The sequence below is a fragment of the Punica granatum genome, chromosome 5, assembly GCF_007655135.1.
Source record: "Punica granatum isolate Tunisia-2019 chromosome 5, ASM765513v2, whole genome shotgun sequence".
In the NCBI taxonomy this organism is placed as follows: Eukaryota; Viridiplantae; Streptophyta; class Magnoliopsida; order Myrtales; family Lythraceae; genus Punica; species Punica granatum.
In genome coordinates, this window is record NC_045131.1 from 10,460,447 (window position 1) to 10,486,054 (window position 25,608).

A 25,608-nucleotide genomic window follows, 5' to 3' on the forward strand; every position below is an offset into this window, starting at 1 on the left:
CAACTCATTCACGGGCTCGGTTTTCCCTTCTGGTTCTGCTTTAAGGCACGGGACGTTCGGTTTCATTCGAATGCCGAAACCGGGAAGGACCGGGAGAACCCGACGGAGGTCCTGAACGTGATGAGCCCAGAGCCAGAGGGGGCCGGCGTCTTGCGCCCTTTGGTGCGTATCTCGATCTCGCTGAGGTTGACCCAGACGAAACACTCCTTGGCGCGGATGCCGGTGAGCTTGTGGATCCGGTTTGGCTCCACGCGGGCCGTGACGTGGGTGTCGTACGAGATGACGATGTTGTCGACGACCTTGCACTCGGCCCGGTTCCGCAGCCGGAGCCAGACTAGGCCGAGGGGCTTGACGTAGCAGAACTCCTCGATCTCCGGGGACGAGACAAGGACGTTGGGGAGGCCGATCTCTGCGAGAAGGAGCGCAAGCTTCTGCTGGCAGACGTCGTGGCCGTGGAAGACCTCGGCCTCGTTCCTCATCTCCTCCGGCAGGAGAGCCATAAGCACGTCGTCTGCCTCTCTCAGCCTGTCGTCCCTCCGCCTCTCCCTCTCTCTCTCTCTCTCTCTCTCTCTCTCTCTCTCTCTCTCTCTCTCCCTCTCTCTCTCTCTCTCCTCTCTGTATTTGTCTATGGGAAGCTGTGAATGGCTTAAGAGTGTGTGGGCGGGCAATTGAGCATAATAGTCCTTTTGAGGAGTTGTCGGGCTGAACATAAAAATATAGCCATAAGGGAAATTACGTGCACGACAAATGATTACTATTTTCGGATCCATTTTAAAGAAATTATAAAAATAAGTAAGGGTCGTGGTTCAACCTCAAAATAAGCTCTTAGTGGACAAATTTTACTTGTATTACAAGAATTCAAAACTCACTAAAAGTATCTCATAATTAGGGCTAGATAAATATCTGAACGCGTTTAGTTTCAATTTATTGAGTGAAGATATATGTGGTATCACCGGAAAAGGAATCATAAAATGCAGGATGGACTACTTTGCGGGCCACAAGGCCTAGATCCATACCGGTATTTATTGGCTAGGCCTAGATCACACGGCAACGGAGCTACATCGATGCACTGTTAGCCCTAGGATCTTACATGTCGATATCATCGGGTCGAAAGCGTATTTGAAATGACCGTCGGAAGTCGAAGTCTCGAAGTCGAGACTCGGGTTATCGGCCTTCCGAGTCTACACGTTGGAAACACCACCTCTGCTAACTTCCCCTTTAAGAGAGGGAGGAAGCTATACGTGTATATATATAGCAGGGAATGAGCCTTAAGCCCTTTCGTGATGGGACGAGAGACTTAATACATATAATTATGTAAACGTGTGATTCCGGACCATAATCCATCCATTGCATTTAAGAAATTGAGGTTAGTGTAATATCTAATTTCGCCCATCATAAAATTAGAAAATAATTATGGTATCTGAACATTAAATTCTACACTCCAATGAGATATCCGTATCCCATAATTTAAACCTTGACCGGTCACGGGCCAGAGAAGTGGGACAGCGCATGATACATGATGACCAATTAAAATATATATATATATATATATATATATATGACCGTATTATCGCGAACAAAGTTCAACACGTACCATTCCGTAATGCTACAGTGATCTCAACCTCCTTTCTTTTCATTAGTTTTGATGATTGTTGGTTCCCGATCCGCTGCTCCACATCCGTTAACATTTACGTAATTAATGACCCATTTTCCGGTTTCCGATTCGGGATGACTCAATACAGTCCAGGAGAAGATAAGAGGGAAGTTTCCCCCGTCATCTCTCACGTGAAGAAGTAGGCCAATTTCATTACATGTTTGCAGTCATCAATCATCATCGTCATCAACCCAAAATCAAGCCATTGCAGCACAGAACCGACACATAATCCTTAACCTCCTCTGCATTCTGCAGCTGTTTTGTTCCATCTCAACCTCATTTCCCACGTAGCATCACTTACATAAACTACTCAAAATATTCATACAAAATGACCTCAACACTAGCCGAACATAGCTGAACATCATGCCATTGAAAATTCCTTCTCCCCCGTCGTCGTCCTCGACCGCCACCGGAACCGTCTCAATGGCCTTGGTCATAGTCCTCTTCCTTTTCTCCTTCTTCGGGTGCTGTCCCTGTTCGGGCTCCTATCTGCCCCGGCGCGATGTGGATCTCCTGGAGTTCCCCCTCAACTTGGAATTCCTGGAAGCGGAGTTCTTCTTGTTCGGTGCTTTGGGCTACGGCCTGGACCGGGCTGCCCCGAACCTTACCAAGGGGGGACCCCCGCCAATCGGGGCTCGGACTGCCAACCTGGACATCGCAACCAGGGATGTCATCTTGCAGTTTGGACTGCAGGAAGTTGGGCACGTCAGGTTCATTCCTGGACATTGCATTTTATTCGCTGAACTTAAAGTAAGGTCGATTGTATTTCTTTAGCATCGTCATTGTGTTGTTGTATGTAGGGCGATACAGAAGGCAGTAAGGGGGTTTCCGAGGCCACTGATGGACTTGAGTGCGGCTTCATTCGGAAGGATTATGAATGCGGCATTCGGGCGGAGCTTGGTGCCTCCCTTCGACCCTTATGCCAATACAATAAACTTCCTCCTGGCTTCCTATGTCATTCCCTATGTTGGTCTCACAGGTTATGTGGGTACAAACCCAAACCTTCAAGCCCCCTTCTCCAAACGGGTATGCTCCTAAACGTCTCCGACTTCTAACATCGATAATAACCCGTTCTTCAAGAACTCGATTCTATACGGTATCAGAGAACTCTAGAGTTCAAGATTCCGGATCCCTTAATTTAGGATTCACGAATTTGTGATTGGTTCGTCCTATAGGCAACAGCAATACATCGTTGTAACAGATTTTTGATCCGTTATTTTATTGGCCTCAGTTAGTGGCTGGCCTGCTGGGAGTTGAATCGGGTCAGGACGCGATCCTACGAGCACTGCTCTACCAGCGCCTGACCATGAAAGTGGTGCCTTACCGAGTTACCGTGGCGGAATTCACCAGCCGCATATCCCGACTGAGGAACAGGCTTGGAAGAGGAGGGCTGAAGGATGAGGGCCTAGTGGTTCCCCCGTGGCTAGGGGCCGAGGGAAAGACCACGGGAAACGTACTTGCCGGGGACCGGTACTCACTCTCGTACCCAAGGACTCCAGAGGAGGTACTGAGGGTCGTGTACGGGACCGGAAACGAGAGCGCCCCGGGCAGTTTCTTCCCCAAAGGCGCCAGAGGCAGAATTGCAAGATCCCATTTGCCTTCATAGACTAACAAAGTAATGTAAAAGAAAGTTCATCTGCTGTTCTGTCATGAGCCTATAGTAAAGGGAACGGTTTATCTACAAGAATTGATGTTTACATTCATATCATCATCGGCACGTAGTATATTTGTCGGAACGGATCGAAGAGCAAGACGTAAGATATACAATCACGGAACAAATAGAAGAACTGATTGTTTTTGTATCCCTTGGACGTATTTATCACCAGCACGTATTATATTTCACCATATGTGATCTAATGTATTGAATTTCGAATATTGGATTGGTAAGACATAATCCCATAATAACAAATAAAAGAATTGGTAGTTTTTACAGCTCGTAACATTTGCTTTTATTTCTATATTGTGTCTATTGTATTGTTTATTATTGTTGTCGTTGCGATTGTTTTAATTTTTATAATTCTTTTAGGGTTATAAATGCAACTTTTAAAGCCCATATAGATTTTGTCATGGCCCAATTATTCTCCCATTTTGGGCTTATCCGAGGCCCGGCCCATTTTGTCGCCGTCCTCCTCCTTTGGGAATATCTCTCCTCTGCTTCTGCCCGCTTCTTCTGTAACTCTGTATCTCTCGTCTTGCTCCCCGGCGATCTCCGATCTGCAACGGCAACCTCTTCCGCTCCTCTGGCCACTCTGTTCTTAACCAGCCGAAGCAAGGTAGGTGACAATTCTTGTTCTAGTATTATGTAATTTATCAATTTTGGTCTAATCAGTGGATGGGTTGATCATCAATTGTTGCGTGATGGTCCCCTTCAGTGGGTGGTCTGAGGATCCAATTCAAGCTGTTTTGAGCTCTAAAGTAGTTGTTTTTTGGGGTTTTTTTACGATATTTTGGGTTTCGATCTGATATCTGAAAGAGGAAACTCTTTATTCGGGCTGCAGAGGTTTCGAGTATGGCCGGACACGATGATTCTGGTTCTTCTGATAAGAAGTCAAGCGATGCCATGGATTTGCCAATCTTCAATGCCGAGAATTTGCAGAGTAACATGAAAGTTATCTATTACAGGTGTCTTCTTGCTGCCTTGGCTTCTCACACTTCTATTGCTGTGACTATTGACTGATTAATGCCCATAAAGGTCTCGTGCTTATTGCTGTTCAGATGCTGCTTAGATTTCGCAATATGCTCAATGTGACGTGCCTCGTATCCCTTGGTTGATTAGATGTCGGGTTGGTTAGTTCCTACGAGAATTTTTGGTTCAATCTCCTTATAGTAGTTTGAGTGTCATAGCCATGGACGTTTTGGCAGGTTGATTGCTAGCTGATCTTGAAGTTCAAACATTTCTCGAATTCATGCTATAATACCATGTGAAACTTTGGAAAGGCCTCTGCCTACTTGTCGAAAAGCTTAATTTTTTTGTATGAATGCTTAACTCAATCATATGCTATGTGCATGAGAAGGTCAGTTGCTAAGGATGGTTAACTGTAGGGTGTGCCAGTCAATATTTGCTTTGCAGCTTTTCTCTGCATGCTCATTGTTTTTTTCTTTTTTGCAGCCGAACATTTATGTCTATCATTGGAGGCGTCACTGCTGGAATTCTGGGTTTTACTGGCTTGACTGGGTTCATCTTCTATTTGTTTATCATGGCAATTACCTCAGTGGGTCTCACAGCCAAGACTGGATTTTCAATTCGTTCATATTTTGATAGCTGGAATCAGATCGTACTGGATGGCTTCTTGGGTGGACTCATGGTATGTCTTCGTTCTTGACCTGATTCTCCGTCTCCTTCTATTTTCATTGACAAAGGGCTCCACATGGAACTACCATGGAGCCATAGATACTCAACAGTTCCAGGGATCTATATATTCTAGGCCTCACTTCAAAAAAATCCAAGGAGTGGCGACCCCATGTTAATTGCCGGGCGGGGAAAATGAGCCTTGGACATGTCTCCTGGCCTTAGTCTTTAACCACTTGTCCAACCCATAGGGCGTTTCTAGTTAGTTTGTTTCATTCTATAGATTATTAATCATCCTCTCCGGGCTGGCTTATAACATATTAACTCGCAATCTGCATGATTCTTTTGCAGTCGTTCGTGCTGTTCTGGACGTATCCTTTCTTTGATAAGCTTCTTATTTATCTACAGAATGAATTAGCTGAACTTCGATGCCGACATGCCCATTTAGTTGACCTTAGGATTGATTCAGATAGCATCTCCCTGCCGTCCTATACTTTTATAATGCAATCTCTAACTTTAATTGATTTGCAGTTGGTTACATGGAAACCCATATAACTTTCTGCTAGCATCTGATTTTGTTCAAGTGGAGTTTCAATTAGAATTACTTTTCTATGACAATAGACTAAGGACCTGAGATCTTGGGGAGATACAGTTGTGGTATAAATCTTTAATATTATACTCGGGATAAAACCTTTCAACTTTTTAATAAGGCCAGAATGGTGCTTGCATTTCAACTAAGATTTAATAGATTCCTGCAGATTACCAACATAAAGTTTTGTACCTGTTCTGAGGCAACAAATTCTTGCTTTTGTTATTTAATATATATATATATATATATATATATATATATTGGTAGGTGGTAAACTATTTAAGGTTTTCTATCCTTGATTTTAAAAATTTAATTCGTTGGCACCATGAATTCTTTGTATCTGCCTGTCTCATCCCTTATACTATAGGATTTCATCAAGTTGACCCATTGTAACTATTGTTCTAATAGTAATTGTTGAATCTGTGCCGGTAACATAATGCGTACTGTTTTTCCCGATTTGATCTTCTCTGTTTTCTTTGACCCAAAGAAAGATTTGCTTATGATATCGTGCATATATTCTGAGGAACTGCTGGCATGTTGAGTTTGCCGAGAAGAGTTCATGCTACAATCTGGTCCCATAAGGTCGTATCTCTTTCCGGGCGATCACGGGGAGGCCATTCTTTATCTGCTTTTCGGGGGCACTTTTGTGTTCTGACATCATTAACTTGATGGTCTGAAGAAAGAACTTATGTGCCTTGTAAACTCATTGCAGCTCGGATTAGAAAGATTTTTGTATGTTCACTTGTTTAGCAATTTGAACTACGGACTTAGCCGAGAAACTCCAATATTGGACTTGAATTACCTGTGCCGTGCATGTTCCCCTATTTCAGCACTGAAGAGCAGTGTTTGTGGTGTTTAACATGCACTTGGGCATGGGTTCGTGTCATGACATCTCAACAACCGCATGCATCATCAATGTCATCGACCGGACCTGTGTACTAGATACATAAACACTCGAAAGCTATGAAGCAACCCAAGATGGAACCAATTGTTTCATAGCTTCATGTTATCTTGGAGCGGGTAGAATTCAATGTAGCTCCGTTTCCCGAACTGACACCGACTAATGGATCGGTCCTTTTCAAAATGGTACTAAATTACTAATAACTGCTCTATGCCCGAGTTTTTGGGAATGATTAAAGCAAGATAAACATGCTCGTTCGGTCAATCTTTTGTGTTATAAACAATTACTCGGTGGAGATAGATAAGGTCTCAATCCATCCAGCTCATTTGGGGAGGGAACTCAAGAGGGGGGCCGAAAACGACGTGGTATGGTTCTGAACTTGGGATGATTGTTCTCATTTTGAATAGCCTGACCATCAAGGCAAAAAAGCAAGGACAGTAAAGGAAACCCACACGATTTAACAACTCCCAGTTTAGTCATCATAAAGTAAACGAATGAACTTAATGATTTCTTTCTACGACTCGATTAGCATCTTTAACTTTACGAGGAGCGGTCGATAAGGTTGCTGCGTACGCCACGGAAGTTCGGAAGTTCAAATTTGTCCATAATTTTTATAAATAATTTAACGTTATCATAGGTGAGGAAAAATTAATAATATTGTAGTTTATGCATAAAGAGATAGAACAAATCCATTAGATCCTCTTATAATATCTTTCCTTTTGTCGTTTTTCTTAGTCTTATATTGATCAATTCCTCTTTTGCTAATTTAACATGATGTATGAGGAAAAAGTTTTAATAGAATCGCACAATGCATCAATTCGAAATTAAAAGGTCTTGGATTTGATCTTCACCAATAGGAGTTATGTGATTCTTTAATTCACTTTATCTTTTTATTACGACGTGCGTATTTTATAATCGAAGGGAAAAAAAAAACATGATCCATAGCACAAAGACAAAATACATAAATAAAATGGAAAGGAAAAAAAAGAGGAAAAATGGAAAACTGTCCAACCGACACGGGGGAATGTTGTTCGATAAAGCGACGGCTGATGGTTACAACGGTGCAATCTGTCGTTTGTCAGAGAGATTATTATCTACGTGTTAATTATTCCTAAAAAAGATTATGCTTAATTGTAATGGTAGAGGCTCCTTTTGTTTCTTAAATCGATTGATCCCCTCCGAGAAAATAATTTTAATAGATAAAACATCGTCGGAACAACATAGAGCCTATACATCTCTCCGTTTTCGATTAAATTCGATGTCACTTTGGATTAAAACAATCACGTGGAACCTCAAAAACCAAAAAAAAAAAAAACTACAAATACATTGTAGTTAAGTAAGAACGTTCCCGATTTTTGTTCCAAGTGGTCAAACAAAACATGTTCGTCCGTCTGTTTAAACTATCATATAATCCAATTTAATTAAACACTAATAAAACGTAATTGCCTATTATAGTCATTTGATATTTTCGTGTCCCACTTTATTAATTCCCATATATATATTAATTAATATAATAAATCGTATGGTCAATGGTCAATCCTTTGTGAAACACGTTTCTCATGCCATTGCCAACAATAAATCCCACTATTAATTGCTCTAAAATTCTCACAATATATATATATATATATATATATATATAAAGAATGGCTGCCGTGCTGACAGAGAGAGACGAGGATAAACGGGGGAAGGGAAGGGAAGGGAAGGGAAGGAGAGGGCTGGCGGTCGAGCTTCATTCATGTGCCCCGTCAGGTGGTCCTCGTACTCTGCCTTCCGGTGGCCGGAGCTGGGGTTCTCGTCGGGGTGGGACTCCACCACAAGGGTGTTCGACTTGGTCGTGGACAATGTGCTATGGACAGTCATCTCTCTGCTGGAGTCGATAGCCTTAGCCGCGATGCTCTGTTTCTTCTTTCTGTTCTGTGGATGTACTCTGTGATCGATGATCGATCCCTGCATGAGGCTTCTTGATGTGAATATATTATATGTAGTGATTGGGGTATTGAGGCTGAGTAGAAATATTTCATCCAAGAACTTGAATAATGGTCATTTTTTTCTCGTTCTATAGGTTGTAAATATTGGTGGTCGTATATGATCTCGGTTGTGGCAGCCCAACTCATACAAACCAACTTATTGTATCGACCTAGTCGAACTCATACGACCCATTGTTTGTTATCCCAACATGGGAGTCGCCGGAAGTGATTGCTTCGGAGAGGCTGATCCGCGTTTTCACATTCATTTGTTAAGGTTGGGAGCACTGTTTCATGAGAAAATAAGAGGGAGTACGGTCGATCCAGTCGTATCGTATTCGTAGGCAGCAGTAGACTATTGACGAATGGGGTGGGCCTGATCTTAAAGTACAGTAATGGGCTTCGGCCCATTTAGCTTAATGCCTATGGGCTTTTTCGGCCCAAAGAAAGTTAAGGCCCTCTGCTTGAAAACAAACGCCTTTGGGATTTTAATGTGGTACATCTCTCTCCAATCCAAACAAGTCGTTAGAGCAATCGATCTTCACTGATAGTTAGTTTATAATCGTCCAATTAATACATTGGCATTTGTAGTTTGGGATATCAATCGGTTATTAGACTATGCGGGCTACGATGATCATGAAGTTTGCCAGCTATTGCCAAATGTCTCTTCCCAATTGGATTGTTTCCCAATTCCTCGCCAATATTTAAGACGAAGAAGAAAATGTGTGAGTTGAATTTCTTTCCCCTAAAGGAAACGCCATTGTTCTTTGTTGAGTACACGAGATAATATGGTACCACTCTTTCTTTTTTTCTTTTTTCCCGTATGAATCCTGGTATTCAGAAGCTCAATCGGGCCTCGACTAATTCAGTCGAGTCGGATTGTCCCACTAAGGGGTAAAACTCTTCCAACATGGATTTTCTGCATTTGCAAGGACTTGAATCCGAGATCTTATTTAAACGGAATAAGCACCGAATCGCTTGAACCAACCAATATTGATAACTGGCACCACTCTTTAATTCTCAACTCAATCAAGTGTAAAATTTTCATCACCTAAGTTATACGCTGTTGAACCTATTTTTAATCTAAAAGCTCAATCTACTATGTTATAGTATATTTAATTTCTTATAAATGCATGAATTTCTAATCAATATTCTGATGTGGGACAACACACTGTCGATGTCAACTCCTATGCCAACACCAACGCACATATCACCAGCAAAAATTTACAAGTTCACCAAAATTTGTTTAATATTATCATCAAATCTAAGTACATTATTCATAGTTAGAAAGATCGGGTTTGGTGTTATTTTCTTGGGGAAAAGTTCAAGTATGCCGCCCGATTCTTTAAAATCTCTATAGTCGTTGCATAGGCTTGTAATATGGTACTCACAACATATACATTGCAAAAACGAAAATGTCACACGTAAATGCAGCCAAACATTTCCGTGCATATAACTAATTAAAATCCCATAATCTGCAATATAAATTTGAACCACCCCAAACGCCCAAAACTATCATCGATTTTATTTCTCTTCTAATAGTTACAAATCCAATTTTTTGAATCGGGTATGACTAAATTGTTGAACCCCATGATCACTATTATCCTTGCAATAGTTAGTTCGGCAACCCTAGCACGATGCTGGGCAATGGTGCATCCTTTGAGAGGTGGTGACTACATCGTCGAAATGTGCTCGGTGATGCCCTACCCTTCGCTATGCGTCAAGCTTCTCAAGTCTGACTTGAGGAGCTGAGGCGCCAACAAGGTGCAGCTGGCGGAGCTCATCGTGGACCAAGTTGAGAGCAACCAAGAGGGCCTGTACCAGATCGGGCGGCTTGTGAAGAAGGGAGCAAGTAAGAAGACGTGGGAGGGCCTCAGGACGTGCACTGAGAAGTACCACAATGCGCTGATGTTTGTGGACGTCTGCCGGCAGGCATTTCCCCGGAGCCCCAAGTTCGCGGTAGACCACATGGATGGTGCGGAGCAAATGGCGGGGTAGTGCGAGGCATCATTTGGCTCGTCCCAGGGGTCCCCGCTGTTTAAGGTGAACCAGAGGGCCAAGAAGCTGGCGTTGATTGCTAGGGAGATCATAAGGTCGATGCTATTGGGTGATTGAACAGTTGAGCGAGACGTATATATGAGGCACTACCCGTTCGATATAACTATACGTACAACCATTATATATTTTTCTGCCTTTTTAATAATTCTTTTTCCTTTTTTTTCCATTGTGGGAATTAATATATTTCTGTCCACGATCAATAAACTATCTAAGATATGATACAGATGTAATCGGGAAAAAAGGAATATCGTTCATATTTGTACGATGATAGGCCATGGCTTCTATATATAGCATGTTAAAAAAATAAAGTACTTATGAACATACTTTATCATGAGATATGCGGGAAGATTAATGCAAGTGTACTATTATATCTTAATATTAGCATTTTCGTGTGGATAATTCTCTTATCATTTAATAGTTAGTAGACGCATGATCCGCGTACCCACGCAGACATAATAAATTAAAGTTGTTTAAATAAACCTGTAAAAATATTAATCTTTTTACATTATTTGATGGGATAGAATTTTGAAGGAAATATTTTTCTTGGTGAAAAAGGAAAGATAAATTCATTAAGAGTTGATGGAGGACAACGGCAAGAGAGGAAAGAGAGAAAACAGGAAAAAAAAAGAAAGAAAGAAAAAATAGGGAAGAGTAGATGGATAATTATATATTGTATTTACAATTTTATTCTTTGTTTTGTGGTTCAATTAGAATTATTTTGTCAATGATTTCATTAAAAATGAAAAAGTGAGACCGAAGGAAGGCCTCTCCCCTTAGTTAATATTAATAGTATAGATATAAAAAAAATTATGCAATATCTAGAATATTGCATATATATAATTTAATTCTCTTATAATTATTTAAATTTGATTTGATTATTATATATCTATAATCACTAATGTGGTTTCATTGTATACATCCGTGTGATTCTTTAGTCATCCTTAATGGTCCATTTGCCTCTAATTAACTTTACAATTTTCTGTGATTCTAATAAAAATAAAAATTATATAATTGAGAATAGACATATGCCCTGGCTAAAAGGGGAAAAAAAAGAGAAGAAAGAATAGATATATGCAATATCCATAATTTGATTTCACGTTATAATAAAAGAACCTAATTAACCATGAATTATAGCCATCCACCAAAAAAAAAAAAGAAGAAGCATAAATTATAGCCTAATCAATCTCACACAGTTTGCTTCCTAAAATATAATTGGCATGACCTCCGGAATTTCTTGTCTATCTTTACTCAACTTTGCACATACAAGACGTATGTCCGCAATAGCGCGAGACTGTATAAATTTATAAAGCGTAACGTAATATGAATTAGTTCAAATATATGGAGAAAAATATGGAAAAAAAAGAGAGAAGGTGAGTGATTATTATTATTATTATTTGAATGTGAAGGACGGTTACTAATCTAAAATTATCATTATATACCCATATATATTTAATGGATGTTGATTAATTAAATATGTGGAATATAGGGAAAATGAGAAGATAAAAGTTACGGCGCTACACCCTTCCTCTTATAATAGTGATATATATAATTATATGTATATTTATATTTTTCGGTGAAAATATATATTTATATTTTAGTCCTGTATTATTATTATTGTTGTTGTTGCTAGGTTAAATTATATCGTACAATACAGTTTACCAATTGTTTTATGCTGTAGCACAAATGAAAATAATTTCACCATATAACATAAATTTTCATTTTTTTTTTACCCCAAGCCGCTAAATTTCATCAAAATATGGATGGAAAGCCAACGTGTCGACTTTTTTTTTTTGGTAGTTTTGCATAGATGGAAACTTGGGAGACCCTCTTCAATAGACCTTACCTCATCCATTTCAAAGCAGTTCATTTCCATCTTTTTATCTCTTGCATTAGGGAAAAAAGAACAGTTTAGAAGCCAGAGAGAGAGAGAGAGAGAGAGAGATCAACATGAAAACTCCCGTGCTTCTACTTCTTGCTGTAGTGACTCTTCCATCCCTAGCACGAGCCGACGACATCGACTACTTTTGCTCGAAAATGCCCCACCCCAATATGTGCACCTCGACTCTCTGGGCCGATCCCCAGAGTAAGGGCGCCGCTGTCTGGCAGCTGGGTCTCATAGTGGTGTCCAAGGTGGAGAGCACCGTGAAGGTGGCTCAGAAGTAGGTCAAGAGCGCCCAAGACAGCACCACAGACCTAACCTTGAAGTCGGCACTCGGGAACTGCCTTGAGACCTACCACTATATTATTACGGCGGCCGTGGTGGCCCGAAGGAGTCCGCCTCTAAGCATGACTACAAAGGCGCAGTGGACTACATAACCGATACCTCAGTTGTGATAGAGGCGAATTGCGAGAAGGGGCTCCCAGCCGGGAAGTTGCCAGTCACGCAGGACAACACCTCCCGGAAGCAGCTGGCTGAGGTGGCCGCTGCAATCGCCCGTTATCTTGAATAACCAATGCTAGTTTTGCAAACTTTGTCTTAAAATGTTTAGTCGTTTAACCGGAGTGTCCTAAATATAGCTATAGCTGCTCTTTTCCCTTTTGCTAATTTACGTCTGAAATTAAGTGGAAAAATGTTGATCTAATACATCTGCGTGCGATAAGACAAATGAAACCTGCTAAATAACAAAGAGAGAAAATAAATTTGCTAAAATTTACTTTCCCCCCTTTTCAAAAAGAACTAGAAAAGTGTATTTATTTGATGTGTTCATCAGAAACAAAATATAAGTATTCTTAAATATAATGAGTGTATATATATATATATATATATTTAACTATAAGTGAGACAAACAAATCAAGTAAATATTAACGATAATTGAGAATCGAATCCAAAAGGTATCGATCCATTTGTCAAATTTAAAATGTAAAACAACTATTTAACAAATGAAAGTGGTAACTGCCTGTTCAATGCTACATTGTCTGGTTCCAAAATAAAAGTACAAATTGTCTTACTATAGATCATTATAAATTAATAGATTGTATTAATTATAAATATGATACATACAATATATAATATCAGGAACAAATCTCCAGATTATGCCACGTAGGATAAAAGAAGTATTACGTTATGTGCCTCTTCCTATACCAGTCAAATGATGAACAATATTTAGTTTAATATGGTTATGATACGTTGCAGATCGTTAAAAAAAGTTATAAAGTCTAATCAATTAAGTTGATATGAATTTTCGTATTCTTTCCCATCTTTATGAACGTCGATTCTATAGAAATCCCGAAGAAAAATTACAACGAAATTGTAAGAAGTATAAAAGTAGCTCTCCCGAGATAAGAAGAGTTTATCAACACGGAAAGGACAAACTTGAGAAGTCCATCAAAAGAAGTCAGTGGCCTTCACGATATATATAATCGACCCTATCCAGTTACAAATCCCCATCTTAATACAATTATAAAAGAGGGATACAGAAACAAAGATGAAAAACAATATGAACACTCCCGTACTTCTACTTCTTGCCCTAGGGACCATTCCAGCCCTAGGATGTGCCAACGATATCAACCAGTTATGCTCGAAAACGCCCTTCCCTGGCGTGTGTCTCTCGACTCTCCAGGCCAATCCCAAGAGCAACGGCGCCACCATCAAGCAGCTGGGCCTGATCGTGGTGGCCAAGGTGGAAAACACCGTGAAGGTGGCCGAGAAGAAGATTGAGAGTAGCCAAGGCTCGGGAGCTGCGTCAAGTTCCACAACTATATTATTACGGCAGCCGTGGTGGTCTCGAGGGAGGCCTTCATTAAGGGCGATTACATATTCGCAGAGCTGTACATGACCGATGCCTTGAATGCCCTTGGGGAGTGCGAGGATGGTTCCCGGCCGGGCAGTCACCGGTGACGTGGGAGAACACTTTCGCGGAGCGGCTGGCGGAGGTGGCAGCGGCCATCGCCCATTCTCTTGAATAATGGCAGTGGTCATTAATTATTAGTAAAGCAATTGCTAATATAAGTGAGAAATGTGCGGTCGCGTCTTTTTTTTTTTTTATATTTGACCCTTAAAGTCAAATAAATCGATAGCTGTTATTTTGCCTTTTCCTAATTTCTGTCTGAAAATTGGTGCAAAATGTTAATACATAGTGGATTCACCAATCACCACTGCATGCATGCGACGACACAAATTGATACCTATAATACTTTTTCAGAAAACCTAAAAATGACAAAAAACCGACACAGCTAATTAGCATGACGTCCAGAATTTCTTGTCTATTTTTGTACACTTTTTTTATGGGTCAATACATTGCAGACTTACTACAAATAATATTTCTTATACCATTCTTAAGTTTGTATAATTTCTCGAAAATAGTTTCATGAGACACCCCATGGGGCACTTTCAAAACTTTAACTTGATTTTTTTTTGTTATTGTATGATGGTAGTGTAGTGCGTGTAAGAATATATTCCTGTACAAATTTTAGAAAAAAAATATTAATTGAGTAATATTCATCTGATTTAGATGAATAACAACCAATCAAAATGTATATAAGTGGGAATTTGTGCTCTTGTTGTGGGCCAGTTTTCTATTTTCAATCATTCTGATTGGGTGTTATACGGTTAAGTAACTGAGTAATACTCACCAGATTAAAGATGCGCTATCACGTATGATAATTATTTGGTTTATTTTTTTCGAAATGCGTTCTGAGATCCGGAAACCAACGAACTAAGACTAATTCAGTTTGAGTTAGGTCGGCCAAACATAGGGTTAAACTCTCCCAATCATAGATTTTTCCTATTCATAAGACATGAACTCGAGATCTTAATTAAGAGGGAACAAACGCTGAATCACTTGAACAAAATTCAAGTTGATTATTTTATATATGTGAGACGAAAAGCTCTCCATCTGACTATAATCTTTTCTACCTACTTGTACACCTTGCAAGCCCAAAGACATAAGTAATAATTTCGGAGACACATGTGGTACAGTTTGTCCGAAAAGAATACTCGCCCGCACAATTTCACGATAACTCGAATTTAACTTTTTAAAAAAATAGGTTGTCTGTAGATATTTTATTTTGTGAAATATTTAGATAATTTCCAATTTTTAAACCCCAAAATCTCTCTATATGTCTGATTATTTAGTGTTACTTGGTATATTCATTACATACAATATTTTCTCTTCATCGTAAGAAAAGCCCATTCCCCCACTCTATATATAGACAAACATCTCCATCCCCCATTCCTCTCTTTCAATCTTAGAAGACACAAAGAGGAAAAACAAGATGAACCCTCTCGTGTTTCTACTTCTTGCTCTGGTGACTCTTCCTGCCCTAGCACAAGCCGATGATATCGACTTCTTATGCTCGAAAACGCCCTTCCCTGCCGTGTGCGCCTCAACTCTCCGGGCTGATCCCAAGAGTAAGGGCGCCACTACCCTGAAGCTGGGCTTAATCGTGGTGGCCAAGGTGGAGAGCATCGTGAAGGTCGCCTTGAAGAAGGTCAAGAGTAGCCAACATTCTGCCATGGATCCGAACCTGAAGTCAGCCCTCACGAATTGCGCCTCTCGCTACCATGCGATCTTGATAGGGGATGTGGTGGCCTCGAGGGAGTCCCTCACTAAGGGTGATTACAAGTTCGCTGAGGAATACATGACCGATGCCTCAATCGAACTGGGTTTGTGCGAGGAGGGGTTCCCACCGAGGCAGTCATCGCCGGTCAAGCGGGAGAACAACTCCATGAAGCAGCTGGCAGAGGTCGCAGCGGCCATCTCTCGTACGCTGCTCTAAGTAATAGCAGTTGTACTAACTTGCTAGTACTGCGTATAATTAACATAAATACTTCGCAGAGAAATGTTGATCTAATGGAGTCATTTGCATGTAGTGAGACAAATGAATGCTAAATAATTGACAGAAATATAAGTTATTGTACCGAAGGTATTACATTGCCCGAAGTTAAGGCAACTCTATATATATATATTGGTATCCACCCATGGTAGTTGAAAATTCAATAATTCTTGAGTAATTCAGTTTCGAATTGAGTCGATGTATTAAGACATAAAATTCTTTCAATTGTAAATATTTTGTATTCATAAGTCTCGAACTCGTAATTTATTTAAGAGAAATGCGCGACTAACTAGTTGAATGAATCAAACTTTTTTTGATGGGCAACTAAAATTTTCAATGGTTTTGAACTTTTTAATTTTTTTCCTAAATTAACAAATTAAACCGTGTTGGACCATTTAATTGCTGCCCACAGTAAAAGCAAAACCAGAAATCGTTTCTTTATATATAATTAATGAGTCCGTTGGACTTCTACTTCAGCATTGCGACTATTCCGTTTGAAGCTTTTAATGAGTCGGTTGGACACAGCCTATTAAGGCCTCAAGGGGTGTTTGTTCCTCAAATAGAGAGTATTTACTATTAAAAAAAACGAAAGTATTTACAAAAGTGAATTGATTTAAGTAATTCGAAACTCGTTTTCTTTAAATAAAATTTTGTGTTCGAGTTTCGCGGGAGCAAATTCACAAGGAGAAAGATTTATTCTTTAAAAGTCGAGTCAATTTTTTAAAACAATCTCGAGTTCACCCACCCGTGCTGGAGGGGTAGTAGTATTTTATACGGGTTTTTCTAACTCGGACATATATAGGACAAAATAATAACTAAAGTAAATGTTCTAAAATTACAACTACACTAATCAAATTTTTTTTTATCGATTACTATATATATATAGTATAATTCTTACAATTATTTTTATGTTTTAACTTTTAATTGCTGAATTGTAATTTTATTGTATATCAATTTTGTGAGATTTTTATGTAATGACAGCTGTTTAACTTAAAAAGTTAATCTTGTTACGTCATCGTCTGTTGACCTAGAGGTCGCAGGTTCGATACTTAGTGAGATTACCCGTGCCCTTTTATTAGTTATTTAAAATTTCTCTTTTATTGTATTAGGTCTTATGCCTTATTTATAACTGAAAAATTATATATTATTAAATAAAATTGATTGTCGTTTCTATATTTCTTAAAAGTAGAGAAAGAAAACTTCATCCCTCACTTCCACTCAAAATATTATTAGAGCTTGACCCACACTATGCGCAGAATTAAAAAGAAATTCATATTAAAAATCGTAGCTATTTAGGTGAGATGTTACATAAATTATTTTTCATTTTATGAGTTACTAATTTACACATGCGCTACATGTGAATTTTTATATTCCTGTTTTGTTGCAAATAATACAAAATAAATTATGAAAAGTAAATAAAAATGATTTTACAATGTTTCTTAAGTTGTGAGAGAGAGGAGGGAGAAAAAAAATTAATATGAGAGAGATTGTGAAAGAGATTCATTGAACGAGAGAATTGTGGGAAGTGGAAGAAAATTGTGAAAAGAAAATGAAAAAGAATATTTTGTGCAATGACTAAAACATTCACCGTCGGTTTCTTTTTAATTGGGTCGTTACTTTTTAAATGAGTGGTCGAGTAATTTTATAATATTTATTTTTTTATATTTTCATGAGCAACTGTTACAAAACACAACTTTTCATTAAATAAATTGTATAGATATACATGTCAAAATCAATGTTGCTCCATCTAAAGAAATTAACACCTTGTTTGGTTTTGCAATCAAGTTTTTAAAATTTTAACTATAATTAACTATGCTTGCTACACAACAAAAATCAACAATACAATTATTACTTTTCCTTTTTTGTTCAATTTTTTTAACTATTAAATCCAATTTTTAATACTAAATTCTCTCAACTATTAATTATTTTTTTCACAATTCAACAATATAATCATTACTTTATCTCAACTATTCATTACTTTTTCACACTTTTTCTCTTAATTTAATAATACAATCATTACAACTCAATTAAAATCCACTAACTTGGTGTTTCGTGCTTCGACCGTGGGTTGTAGATCGAAAGTGATCATTTGACTTACCAAAACACGCGAAGCCTAAATTAAAATTAGTTGGTTGAAGAAAAGAGAATGTAATAGAGTAACGCACTGATACTATTTCGGTTGTTATTGTGGAAGTTTTGGATTTAATTCGTGGTGGGACTACTTGTATCATTTTATTAGGTTCTTTATTTTTTGTATTAGCTCTATAAACATCTTTTGTTAAAAAATTAATTGTGCTTGAAAAAAAAATCACACAAACTCGACTAATGATCCGGTATATATTTAATTGATCATATTAATTAAATTAAGACCCGATATGCTACGTGTTACAGTAGTAGGACTATTCAGCGGCTGTTCTAATCAATAATTAGCAATCTAATCGAGCATCGTTTTCATATCTGAACTACTGCTTTTTAAGGTTTGCCCTTCACAAAGCTAAGTTATGATATTGTATTAAAACACGATTGCCTATCGATGTTTTAGTGATTAATTAACTGCATCAGTCATAGGTTAGGGCTAATCAAAGCCGGCCACATGAAATGTGCTTAACATACACTAATTTAGACCCCTGATCAGGATCTTATAGATTGATTAAGTTAATAACGATATTCTTTTAAACTATCAAAAAGTTAAAAATAAATAAATATGAAATGATGGCCTAATCAAAGCATGTATTGAGTGAATAATGGGCCTACAATTAGGGACCGGCCCATTGGTAGACGTCGGAGCCCAAAAGGGGGCACAATGAGGATTGTTGTATGTACAAGGTGATACGCGTATCTACTCCGGTCGAACTATAAATTGTTCTATACCATTGTCGAATAGTAAAATTATGACGGATTGAGCGTATAGCTCAGCAACAAATTATTGTTTTAGTGGACGGATTTTATTTACATTACATAACACAGAGGTTTGAAACTCATTGAAAGCATCTCGTGATTAGGGTCAAATCAATTTTTTAATGATGAATAATCTCAAACAATATATTATGGACACTTGGCTCATCATCTGAACGAAGAGAGATAATGAAAATAAGAGCTCCACTTCCACCGGTTGAACATGTTTGGACGGACGAACCGTGATCGACTGGTACACCCGTACAATAACCAATTTGGTTTTTATAGGGCCCGATGGGTAGCCATCAATAGATTTTACATACATTATCCATACACGATCTTTATAACCCGTGCCAAATCAGGTCAAACTCTGTCTATTTCGGTGCTTCAACTCTTTGGATGTTGTCACTGCTTCTTCGATGGTGTCGTACGGGCCATTGCCTCGATGCGATGTCTTTGATCTATGTTCTACACTAGTTGGGATCTTGGAGGGTGGAAGGAGGCACAACAAAGACATTCCTCGTCCTTATATCAATTGAGAAAAAGTTTGTGTTATGCCTTCGACTTTCGCATGGAGTTTGGTACTGAAATTGGAATCTCACTAGACAGAAATGTTAGGGTCCTGCCATGTAGTGATGGAGACATCAAATGCTTCCACCACGGTGTCGATTAGATTATACAAATGACGGATTGACAGACAGAGAAAAAAAAAACATAGGGCATCGATCTATATGAACGACTCGTTTCTCAACTATAAACTCGAAGAGGTGGCAAGGTCCATCCCCCTTAATGTGGAACTTTCAAAACGTACTTATATACGTGCAATTGCATACAGATGTATCTAATTCTATTGACAGTGAGACGTTGATGAGATCTGAAAATCAATTAGGATCAATATGATTTCCAAATCTCTCTTTTAATGGGGATAAGCAATATCCCTAAATTGTCAAATCACATTTTGTGTAAGTAAGGACTTCACCTTTTCCAAATTGTGAAGCCAAATCCGTTTTCAATTGTAATGCTTGCAATGCATGGGAAAGCAAAAACCACCCGCAACCTCTAATTAAACTCGGTTAAGACATTGTTTGGCATGCAATTGCCTAACTTAGTGGTGATCACATGTTGCATGCATATAAAGAACCTGCGACGTCCGTTAACACAAACAAACAATGCCCAAAGGATTAACTCAATCATCTCCTCCTTCAATCTCCTGAACACAACATGAAGAGTTTCAGTTGCCTCTCATTGATATTCCTCCTCCAACTTATCCTACTTCCCGTCCTGTTATTATCATGTCCCGTCCCGAACGACACGAGCTTGATCGAGAAGACATGCAAGAAGACGCCCTACCACGACCTCTGTGTGTCGTCCCTCGAGTCGAACCCGAACAGCTCGTACGCGGATGTCAGTGGGCTGGCAGAGATAATAATCGACTCGGCCCTGCTTAATGCAACCGACACGCTCAACTACACACGACTGCTGATAAACCAGATGTCAGATCCGACCACGGAGCGGCCCCTGGACTACTGCGCCGAGCTGTACATTCCAGTCGTGAAGTACACTCTACCTCAGGGAAAGGATGCCTTTGACAAGGGGCAGTACAAGTTCGCACTGTACTGCCTGTCCAACGCCGCGAAGCAAGCGGACACGTGCGACAAGATGTTCCATGACTCAATCGTGAAACCGCTGAGTGACCGGAACAATATCTTTCGGGAACTCTGCAGCGTGGCAGTAGCGATTATAAACATAGTGTTGAAGGGTAAATGATCTTAGAGATGCTATACCAGTATGGATGATGCTGCATGTAACGTGAAGATCTTTAGGGTCCATGCGACATAGCATGAACATTGAGTGCATATGTAACAATACAGGTACCGCAGAACTTTCTTAAGTGAAAATAGCATTGTTTTACCGAATAGATTAATTCGAATGCGGAACGGATGTTTAAACACGGCTAATCCCAACTCAGCCCTGACAGAAAATGGGCCTCAGCATTCCTCATCTAACCACGCAAATGAGGTAGATGGAAATCCTCTCTTCCAATCTCCGTAGGAATCTCGATTACTCACTCCAGTACTTGTTTCGGAAATCGAGTTCGAGCTTTCTTTCCATCTGGGGTCGTTCTCATTAATGGAGGAGCCCTGACGTATATACAGATCGTGCAGTTTGTTCGGTTAATTCCGAACTCTCGGTGAGCCAATACAGAAACCTGTTAACGATGACAGTGCTGCGGAAGATTCAGAAGTGAGATCCTCTCTCCTATAAAATAAACATTTGACCTGACTTACGGTTCAGAGCACAACATGTGAGTTCACATGTCCTATGGCATCAACACCTTCAACACATGACTTCATTAAAGACCTTTCTCACTCGGACGGTAGACAGGCCACCTGAAAGGAGCATGCAGTTGCCATCGTACTCGAAACCCGACTTATGTTTCTCTAAATGAATCACAACCACAAAGCAGAAGAGCTCCGTTTTACCATCTTTGCCTGACATTGACAAGCCTGAGAAAGACATAATTTATATTCTACCTTAAATAAATAAGCTGTACGTTAACAAGCACTCAGGCACATGAGCTTTTGCTTGAGATAATCAAGCTGCTGAGGCAACTCATTTCTCAACAGGATACACCTAATAACATATAGTACCTCTGCAGCAGGATAACTTACAGCCCTTCGAGGTTCTTAGTTGTATTACATGAGAGGATAATGTACCCGGCATGCTTGACTCAACCCAAAATTCCACATGTACATGGACCAAAGGAAAACTGTAACGAGTCTGCACAGGGAACTCCCAAAAAGAAGGAAAAAATTTAAAAAAAAAGAATGACAAAGGGAAAATCATAAAAATCTCCTCAAGTCGAACTTCTTATTTATCTCCTCTGGTGCCTAACAAGTCATCCCGCAACTGTACCTGCTGGCTCTTCATGTGCATCCGAAACAGCTACCTTCTGTACCAAACTGCAGATTTCAAATATTGAGTTATTGCTTTTCACTTGGGAGATCTCAGGGCTAATTATCTTGATATCATAGACTAGCAAGGAGCTTACCTGTGGGAAGCATCTGTAGGTGGATTCACAAAATTTACAGATGAGCTCAGGTGATACTGTACTGAGATCAACCCTCCTGCTGACTCAGGCGAAGGCCCTTCCAAGCTCATCAAAGGGGATTCCGCCTTTGGAGACACTCCTACACAGACAATAACACCTCAAATATGTTATTCATGAAAATTTACATTTCAAGACAACTCTCTTGTTACTCATTTTAAGAGCAGTCCTCACATGAACCAAAAAAAAAAAAAAAAAAATCTTTGGTTGATTTTCCAGAATAAAGGAGAGCTGCTCATCAAGAAACTTATTACAGCAACATGTACAATATCCCTTAAAGTGAGACAAGACTTACCTTGAAATATAACTACGATGAAGAATATGACTGTGAAGACCAGGGCAAGAACCGTATTGCTTGAGAAAGAGGAAGCCTTGCAATTCTTGGCCTTCTTCAGGGCCTTCATCCTCTCGATCCTTGCCCGCTTCAGCATGGCGAGCTCAGTGATCTCTCTCATCAGCTTCTGATCAGCAGCGTCAAGCGATGGGCAACGCGGTGGCCGAGGAGGCCTTGGCGGCTTCTTGTTGCTTGACTTCTTACGTTTCTCCTTAGAAGCTTCCTTCTTCTCAGCACTGCCCGGAGTTTTACAACCCCCGACTCTCTCGGGCGTTAGCAATATCGGGTCCTCAACTTCTTTAGGGTTCATCAGGTTTATATACACGATAGCTTCATTTTCATTTTTGTCAACTATCCTACCACTTTCAAGATCAACATCGAAATCTCTATCTCCCGTGGCAGTATGGTCCATTGGAAATCCCAAGCTACGTAGATCTATCTTCTCCTCAGCTCTCAAGCCGTAAATTTTGAGCGCGTCCTCAATCAAAACAATAAAGCTCGACCTTAACCGTGCTAAGATCAACCCATAAGAGAGGATTGCTTCTCCAAAATGAAACTCAGAAATTTAACTAAGAAGTATCAACAAACATCTGCAGCTTCATAGAGTTGAGAAGCAAATGAAAATTCCTTAACTTGCCAAGAAAATTATCCTATCTTCGAACACTTGGTAGTTTGTTTCGCACCGACCAAGTCCCTTTTTGCCCGAATACACTGAAACAGAAAGGCTCACTCTGATACTAATCCCCGTAACTGCAGAATTTCTCTCTTGCAAACACAACAGCTCCCTGCATTAATCAATGAGAGATATCAACTGCAAGGAAAGGTAGCTAGAAATGTGATTTCCCAGAACCCAAAATGCACAAAAATTAACTCGAAAACATTTCAGCAATAAGGATAACAATGAGAAACGGTTCTTGAGAGAATCCGAAAAATCAATTTCAATAGCAGTTTTAAGAAAGTTTCATCATTTCAAAAAATGCACAATAGAACACCGAAAACCTTGCAATTATAAGCGGTCACTCACTGGAAAAACCACAAAACATGATCAGAGGAATTCAATCTACTTCTTCTCCCTCCTTAGAGAACCGCAAAAAGAAAACTTTTTGAGAAGAAAACGTTAGGAAGACCGAATTTGGACCGGAGCCACAGCAGAAGACAATGCCCAGAATCCAAAACCGAACCCCCAAGAGCGGCAAGAAACCAACAACACGCGACAGGCCTCAGAGTGACTCTACGGAAAATCCAAAAAACCATCGGTACCCACAAATGAAAACACTCAACGCGAGCAGAAAAGACAGTACCTTGACAAGAACCTCGGATCGGGCCGGCCGAGCTTGTTCGAGGGATGAATGAAAGAAGGGGTTGTGCTGGGAAGGAAAGCTGAGGAATTTGATTAAAGAAGAGGAAGAAGCTGAGAGGGGTTCTTCTTCGTCTTCCAGCTGCTTCCGGCCAAAATTGGTGGCGTGTGAATTGAAAATTAATATAAATAAATTAACAATTAATTGGTGGAAAAAAGAAGAGGGAAAATTCGCGATGCTGTCAAAAGGAAGCTTCACCGACACATGGCCATGGCATTGGCGCGTCCGTTTTTCTTGTTCTCTTCGAGTTTCAGATTCCTCCTCAGTAATATACAGCCGGCGGTTCTTTTTTTCTTTTTTCTTTTTTTGAATTTCTTATGTAAGTTTATTAAATTTAAATAAATTTTCTCTAATAAATTAAATCAAGTTTTCTTCACTTTTTTATTCCCCCCTCTGATAAGGCCGCGAAATATTTTTAGACTATTGGTGAAACCTTGGCTTGAGACTACCAAGAATGAGATTTCAGTATTTTTCAGATCTCACTCGTAAGGGCGTAGTTTGCTAATCGCATCACGTCACGTAGTTCTTTGAAAAATATCTTTTTTTAAAATAAAATCATGGATATATTTAGTTTACCAATTGAGACTTATCAAATTTGGCATTCGTTTGATCCTATCAAGGTGCTTTCGAACATTTCGAATCATTGTACTGCATATAAAATCCGATAGGATCTCAATTTGCAATTGAGCCGAAAATTATTTTTATTTTATTTACGAAGTTTAGCAATTTTAATTGGGTGCCACTTCTTTTCTTTTTTAAGGAATTGATTGACAAGCCAAAGAACTGCAAATAAAATAAAAGTAAATCATCAATCAATATTGAAAGGGATCCCGTGTTACCATAAATGAAATTTATTCCCAAGGTGTGAGAGGGATTCGCATTTTAATTCAAGACTGTGACATTGATTTGGTCACAGCAATTTTAATGTGATGAGAGAGTTTTATTCTTTAGTGAATTTACTCGGCTTGATTGAATTAGTCGGGGCTCAATTGGACTTTCAGATAGCATCATTCACACCCAAAAAAGTTTTCATGAGATGGAAAATTCATTTATCAAGAAGATTTCCATTTAAAAAAATTGAAATTGATGGATTAATCAATAATAATGGATGAATGTCAGCTCTTAATTTAGTGGTGCTCAATTACAAATGGCAGGCACGTCCGCTATAACTGTAGAGAGCCCCATTGCTGATAATGGAACCAAATGATATTTAATGGGTTCTAGTTCAAAATTATAAATTATTAACAGCAAAAAGTAAGTTGTTAAATTTAATGCACAAAAGGGTCATAACAATTTAACAATTTTATTGTTTAATTGTCAATTTTTTATTTTTTAAAAAGAGTGTCCCGAATTTATTGCTTGAGGCGGATGAGGCCGAGCCACCTGCTCCACATGAGAGATTCATATGAGCAGAAAGAGAAGGAGGAACAAATGTAATTTTATGAGTAAATTGATAAATTGGTCCCTTAGAAATTAGATGTACATCAAATTTACCTTGAGAAATTTTTTACATCAATTTATACCTTCACTTTATAATTTTACATCATATTCAACCTCCCGTCCAATTCCGTTAAAGGACCCATCCGACATTGACTCATTCAAATCCTTGGCTGAATATATCAATCCTCTTTTCTTTCCAAACACATGCACACACACACATATATAAAGGAAGGCAGAAGCAA

The 25,608-nt window shown here is 39.2% G+C and overlaps 7 protein-coding genes across 7 annotated transcripts; 5 read left to right on the plus strand and 2 right to left on the minus strand.

The window, feature by feature from the left end:
- Positions 1-62: 62 nt before the first annotated feature.
- On the minus strand, positions 63-500 carry LOC116208949. The gene has a single exon (XM_031542525.1). It carries the CDS (start codon positions 498-500, stop codon positions 63-65), a length of 438 nt encoding a protein of 145 aa, XP_031398385.1.
- A 1,350-nt stretch (positions 501-1,850) lies between these two features.
- On the plus strand, positions 1,851-3,362 carry LOC116207151 (desiccation-related protein PCC13-62-like). Its single transcript, XM_031540022.1, has 3 exons — positions 1,851-2,364; positions 2,455-2,680; positions 2,886-3,362. The coding sequence occupies exons 1-3, from the start codon at positions 2,018-2,020 to the stop codon at positions 3,258-3,260; spliced, it is 948 nt and encodes a 315-aa protein (XP_031395882.1). The 5' UTR covers positions 1,851-2,017; the 3' UTR covers positions 3,261-3,362.
- A 405-nt stretch (positions 3,363-3,767) lies between these two features.
- On the plus strand, positions 3,768-6,339 carry LOC116209502 (ER membrane protein complex subunit 6). Its single transcript, XM_031543156.1, has 5 exons — positions 3,768-3,927; positions 4,153-4,276; positions 4,764-4,959; positions 5,295-5,314; positions 6,024-6,339. The coding sequence occupies exons 2-5, from the start codon at positions 4,164-4,166 to the stop codon at positions 6,052-6,054; spliced, it is 360 nt and encodes a 119-aa protein (XP_031399016.1). The 5' UTR covers positions 3,768-3,927; positions 4,153-4,163; the 3' UTR covers positions 6,055-6,339.
- Positions 6,340-13,880: 7,541 nt separating this feature from the next.
- On the plus strand, positions 13,881-14,293 carry LOC116208950 (pectinesterase inhibitor-like). Its single transcript, XM_031542526.1, has 2 exons — positions 13,881-14,115; positions 14,169-14,293. Exons 1-2 carry the CDS (start codon positions 13,881-13,883, stop codon positions 14,291-14,293), a joined length of 360 nt encoding a protein of 119 aa, XP_031398386.1.
- Positions 14,294-15,575: 1,282 nt separating this feature from the next.
- On the plus strand, positions 15,576-16,360 carry LOC116208672. The gene has a single exon (XM_031542213.1). The coding sequence runs from the start codon at positions 15,670-15,672 to the stop codon at positions 16,171-16,173; it is 504 nt and encodes a 167-aa protein (XP_031398073.1). The 5' UTR covers positions 15,576-15,669; the 3' UTR covers positions 16,174-16,360.
- Positions 16,361-20,266: 3,906 nt separating this feature from the next.
- Positions 20,267-21,074, plus strand: LOC116209322 (cell wall / vacuolar inhibitor of fructosidase 1-like). Its single transcript, XM_031542927.1, has one exon. The coding sequence runs from the start codon at positions 20,347-20,349 to the stop codon at positions 20,890-20,892; it is 546 nt and encodes a 181-aa protein (XP_031398787.1). The 5' UTR covers positions 20,267-20,346; the 3' UTR covers positions 20,893-21,074.
- Positions 21,075-21,623: 549 nt separating this feature from the next.
- LOC116209321 lies at positions 21,624-24,151 on the minus strand. Its single transcript, XM_031542926.1, has 4 exons — positions 23,870-24,151; positions 22,530-23,353; positions 22,178-22,316; positions 21,624-22,088 (listed from the first exon to the last, which is right to left on the minus strand). Exons 2-4 carry the CDS (start codon positions 22,978-22,980, stop codon positions 22,025-22,027), a joined length of 654 nt encoding a protein of 217 aa, XP_031398786.1. The 5' UTR covers positions 22,981-23,353; positions 23,870-24,151; the 3' UTR covers positions 21,624-22,024.
- Between the last annotated feature and the right edge of the window lie 1,457 nt (positions 24,152-25,608).

What these genes read in the sequence shown, in the direction of transcription:
- LOC116207151 (XM_031540022.1), top strand. Translation starts at nt 2,018, where the DNA reads ATGCCATTGAAAATTCCTTCTCCCCCGTCGTCGTCCTCGACCGCCACC. An exon ending in CAGGAAGTTGGGCACGTCAG is followed by an intron (nt 2,365 to 2,454) that starts GTTCATTCCTGG and finishes TGTTGTATGTAG; the next exon opens with GGCGATACAGAAGGCAGTAA. An exon ending in AAGCCCCCTTCTCCAAACGG is followed by an intron (nt 2,681 to 2,885) that starts GTATGCTCCTAA and finishes TATTGGCCTCAG; the next exon opens with TTAGTGGCTGGCCTGCTGGG.
- LOC116208672 (XM_031542213.1), top strand. Translation starts at nt 15,670, where the DNA reads ATGAACCCTCTCGTGTTTCTACTTCTTGCTCTGGTGACTCTTCCTGCC.
- LOC116208950 (XM_031542526.1), top strand. Translation starts at nt 13,881, where the DNA reads ATGAAAAACAATATGAACACTCCCGTACTTCTACTTCTTGCCCTAGGG. An exon ending in GGCCGAGAAGAAGATTGAGA is followed by an intron (nt 14,116 to 14,168) that starts GTAGCCAAGGCT and finishes TTATTACGGCAG; the next exon opens with CCGTGGTGGTCTCGAGGGAG.
- LOC116209502 (XM_031543156.1), top strand. Translation starts at nt 4,164, where the DNA reads ATGGCCGGACACGATGATTCTGGTTCTTCTGATAAGAAGTCAAGCGAT. An exon ending in ATGAAAGTTATCTATTACAG is followed by an intron (nt 4,277 to 4,763) that starts GTGTCTTCTTGC and finishes TCTTTTTTGCAG; the next exon opens with CCGAACATTTATGTCTATCA. An exon ending in TCGTTCGTGCTGTTCTGGAC is followed by an intron (nt 5,315 to 6,023) that starts GTATCCTTTCTT and finishes ACCCAAAGAAAG; the next exon opens with ATTTGCTTATGATATCGTGC.
- LOC116208949 (XM_031542525.1), bottom strand. Translation starts at nt 500, where the DNA reads ATGGCTCTCCTGCCGGAGGAGATGAGGAACGAGGCCGAGGTCTTCCAC.
- LOC116209321 (XM_031542926.1), bottom strand. Translation starts at nt 22,980, where the DNA reads ATGGACCATACTGCCACGGGAGATAGAGATTTCGATGTTGATCTTGAA. An exon ending in CATCGTAGTTATATTTCAAG is followed by an intron (nt 22,317 to 22,529) that starts GTAAGTCTTGTC and finishes TTGTCTGTGTAG; the next exon opens with GAGTGTCTCCAAAGGCGGAA. An exon ending in CCTACAGATGCTTCCCACAG is followed by an intron (nt 22,089 to 22,177) that starts GTAAGCTCCTTG and finishes TGAAATCTGCAG; the next exon opens with TTTGGTACAGAAGGTAGCTG.
- LOC116209322 (XM_031542927.1), top strand. Translation starts at nt 20,347, where the DNA reads ATGAAGAGTTTCAGTTGCCTCTCATTGATATTCCTCCTCCAACTTATC.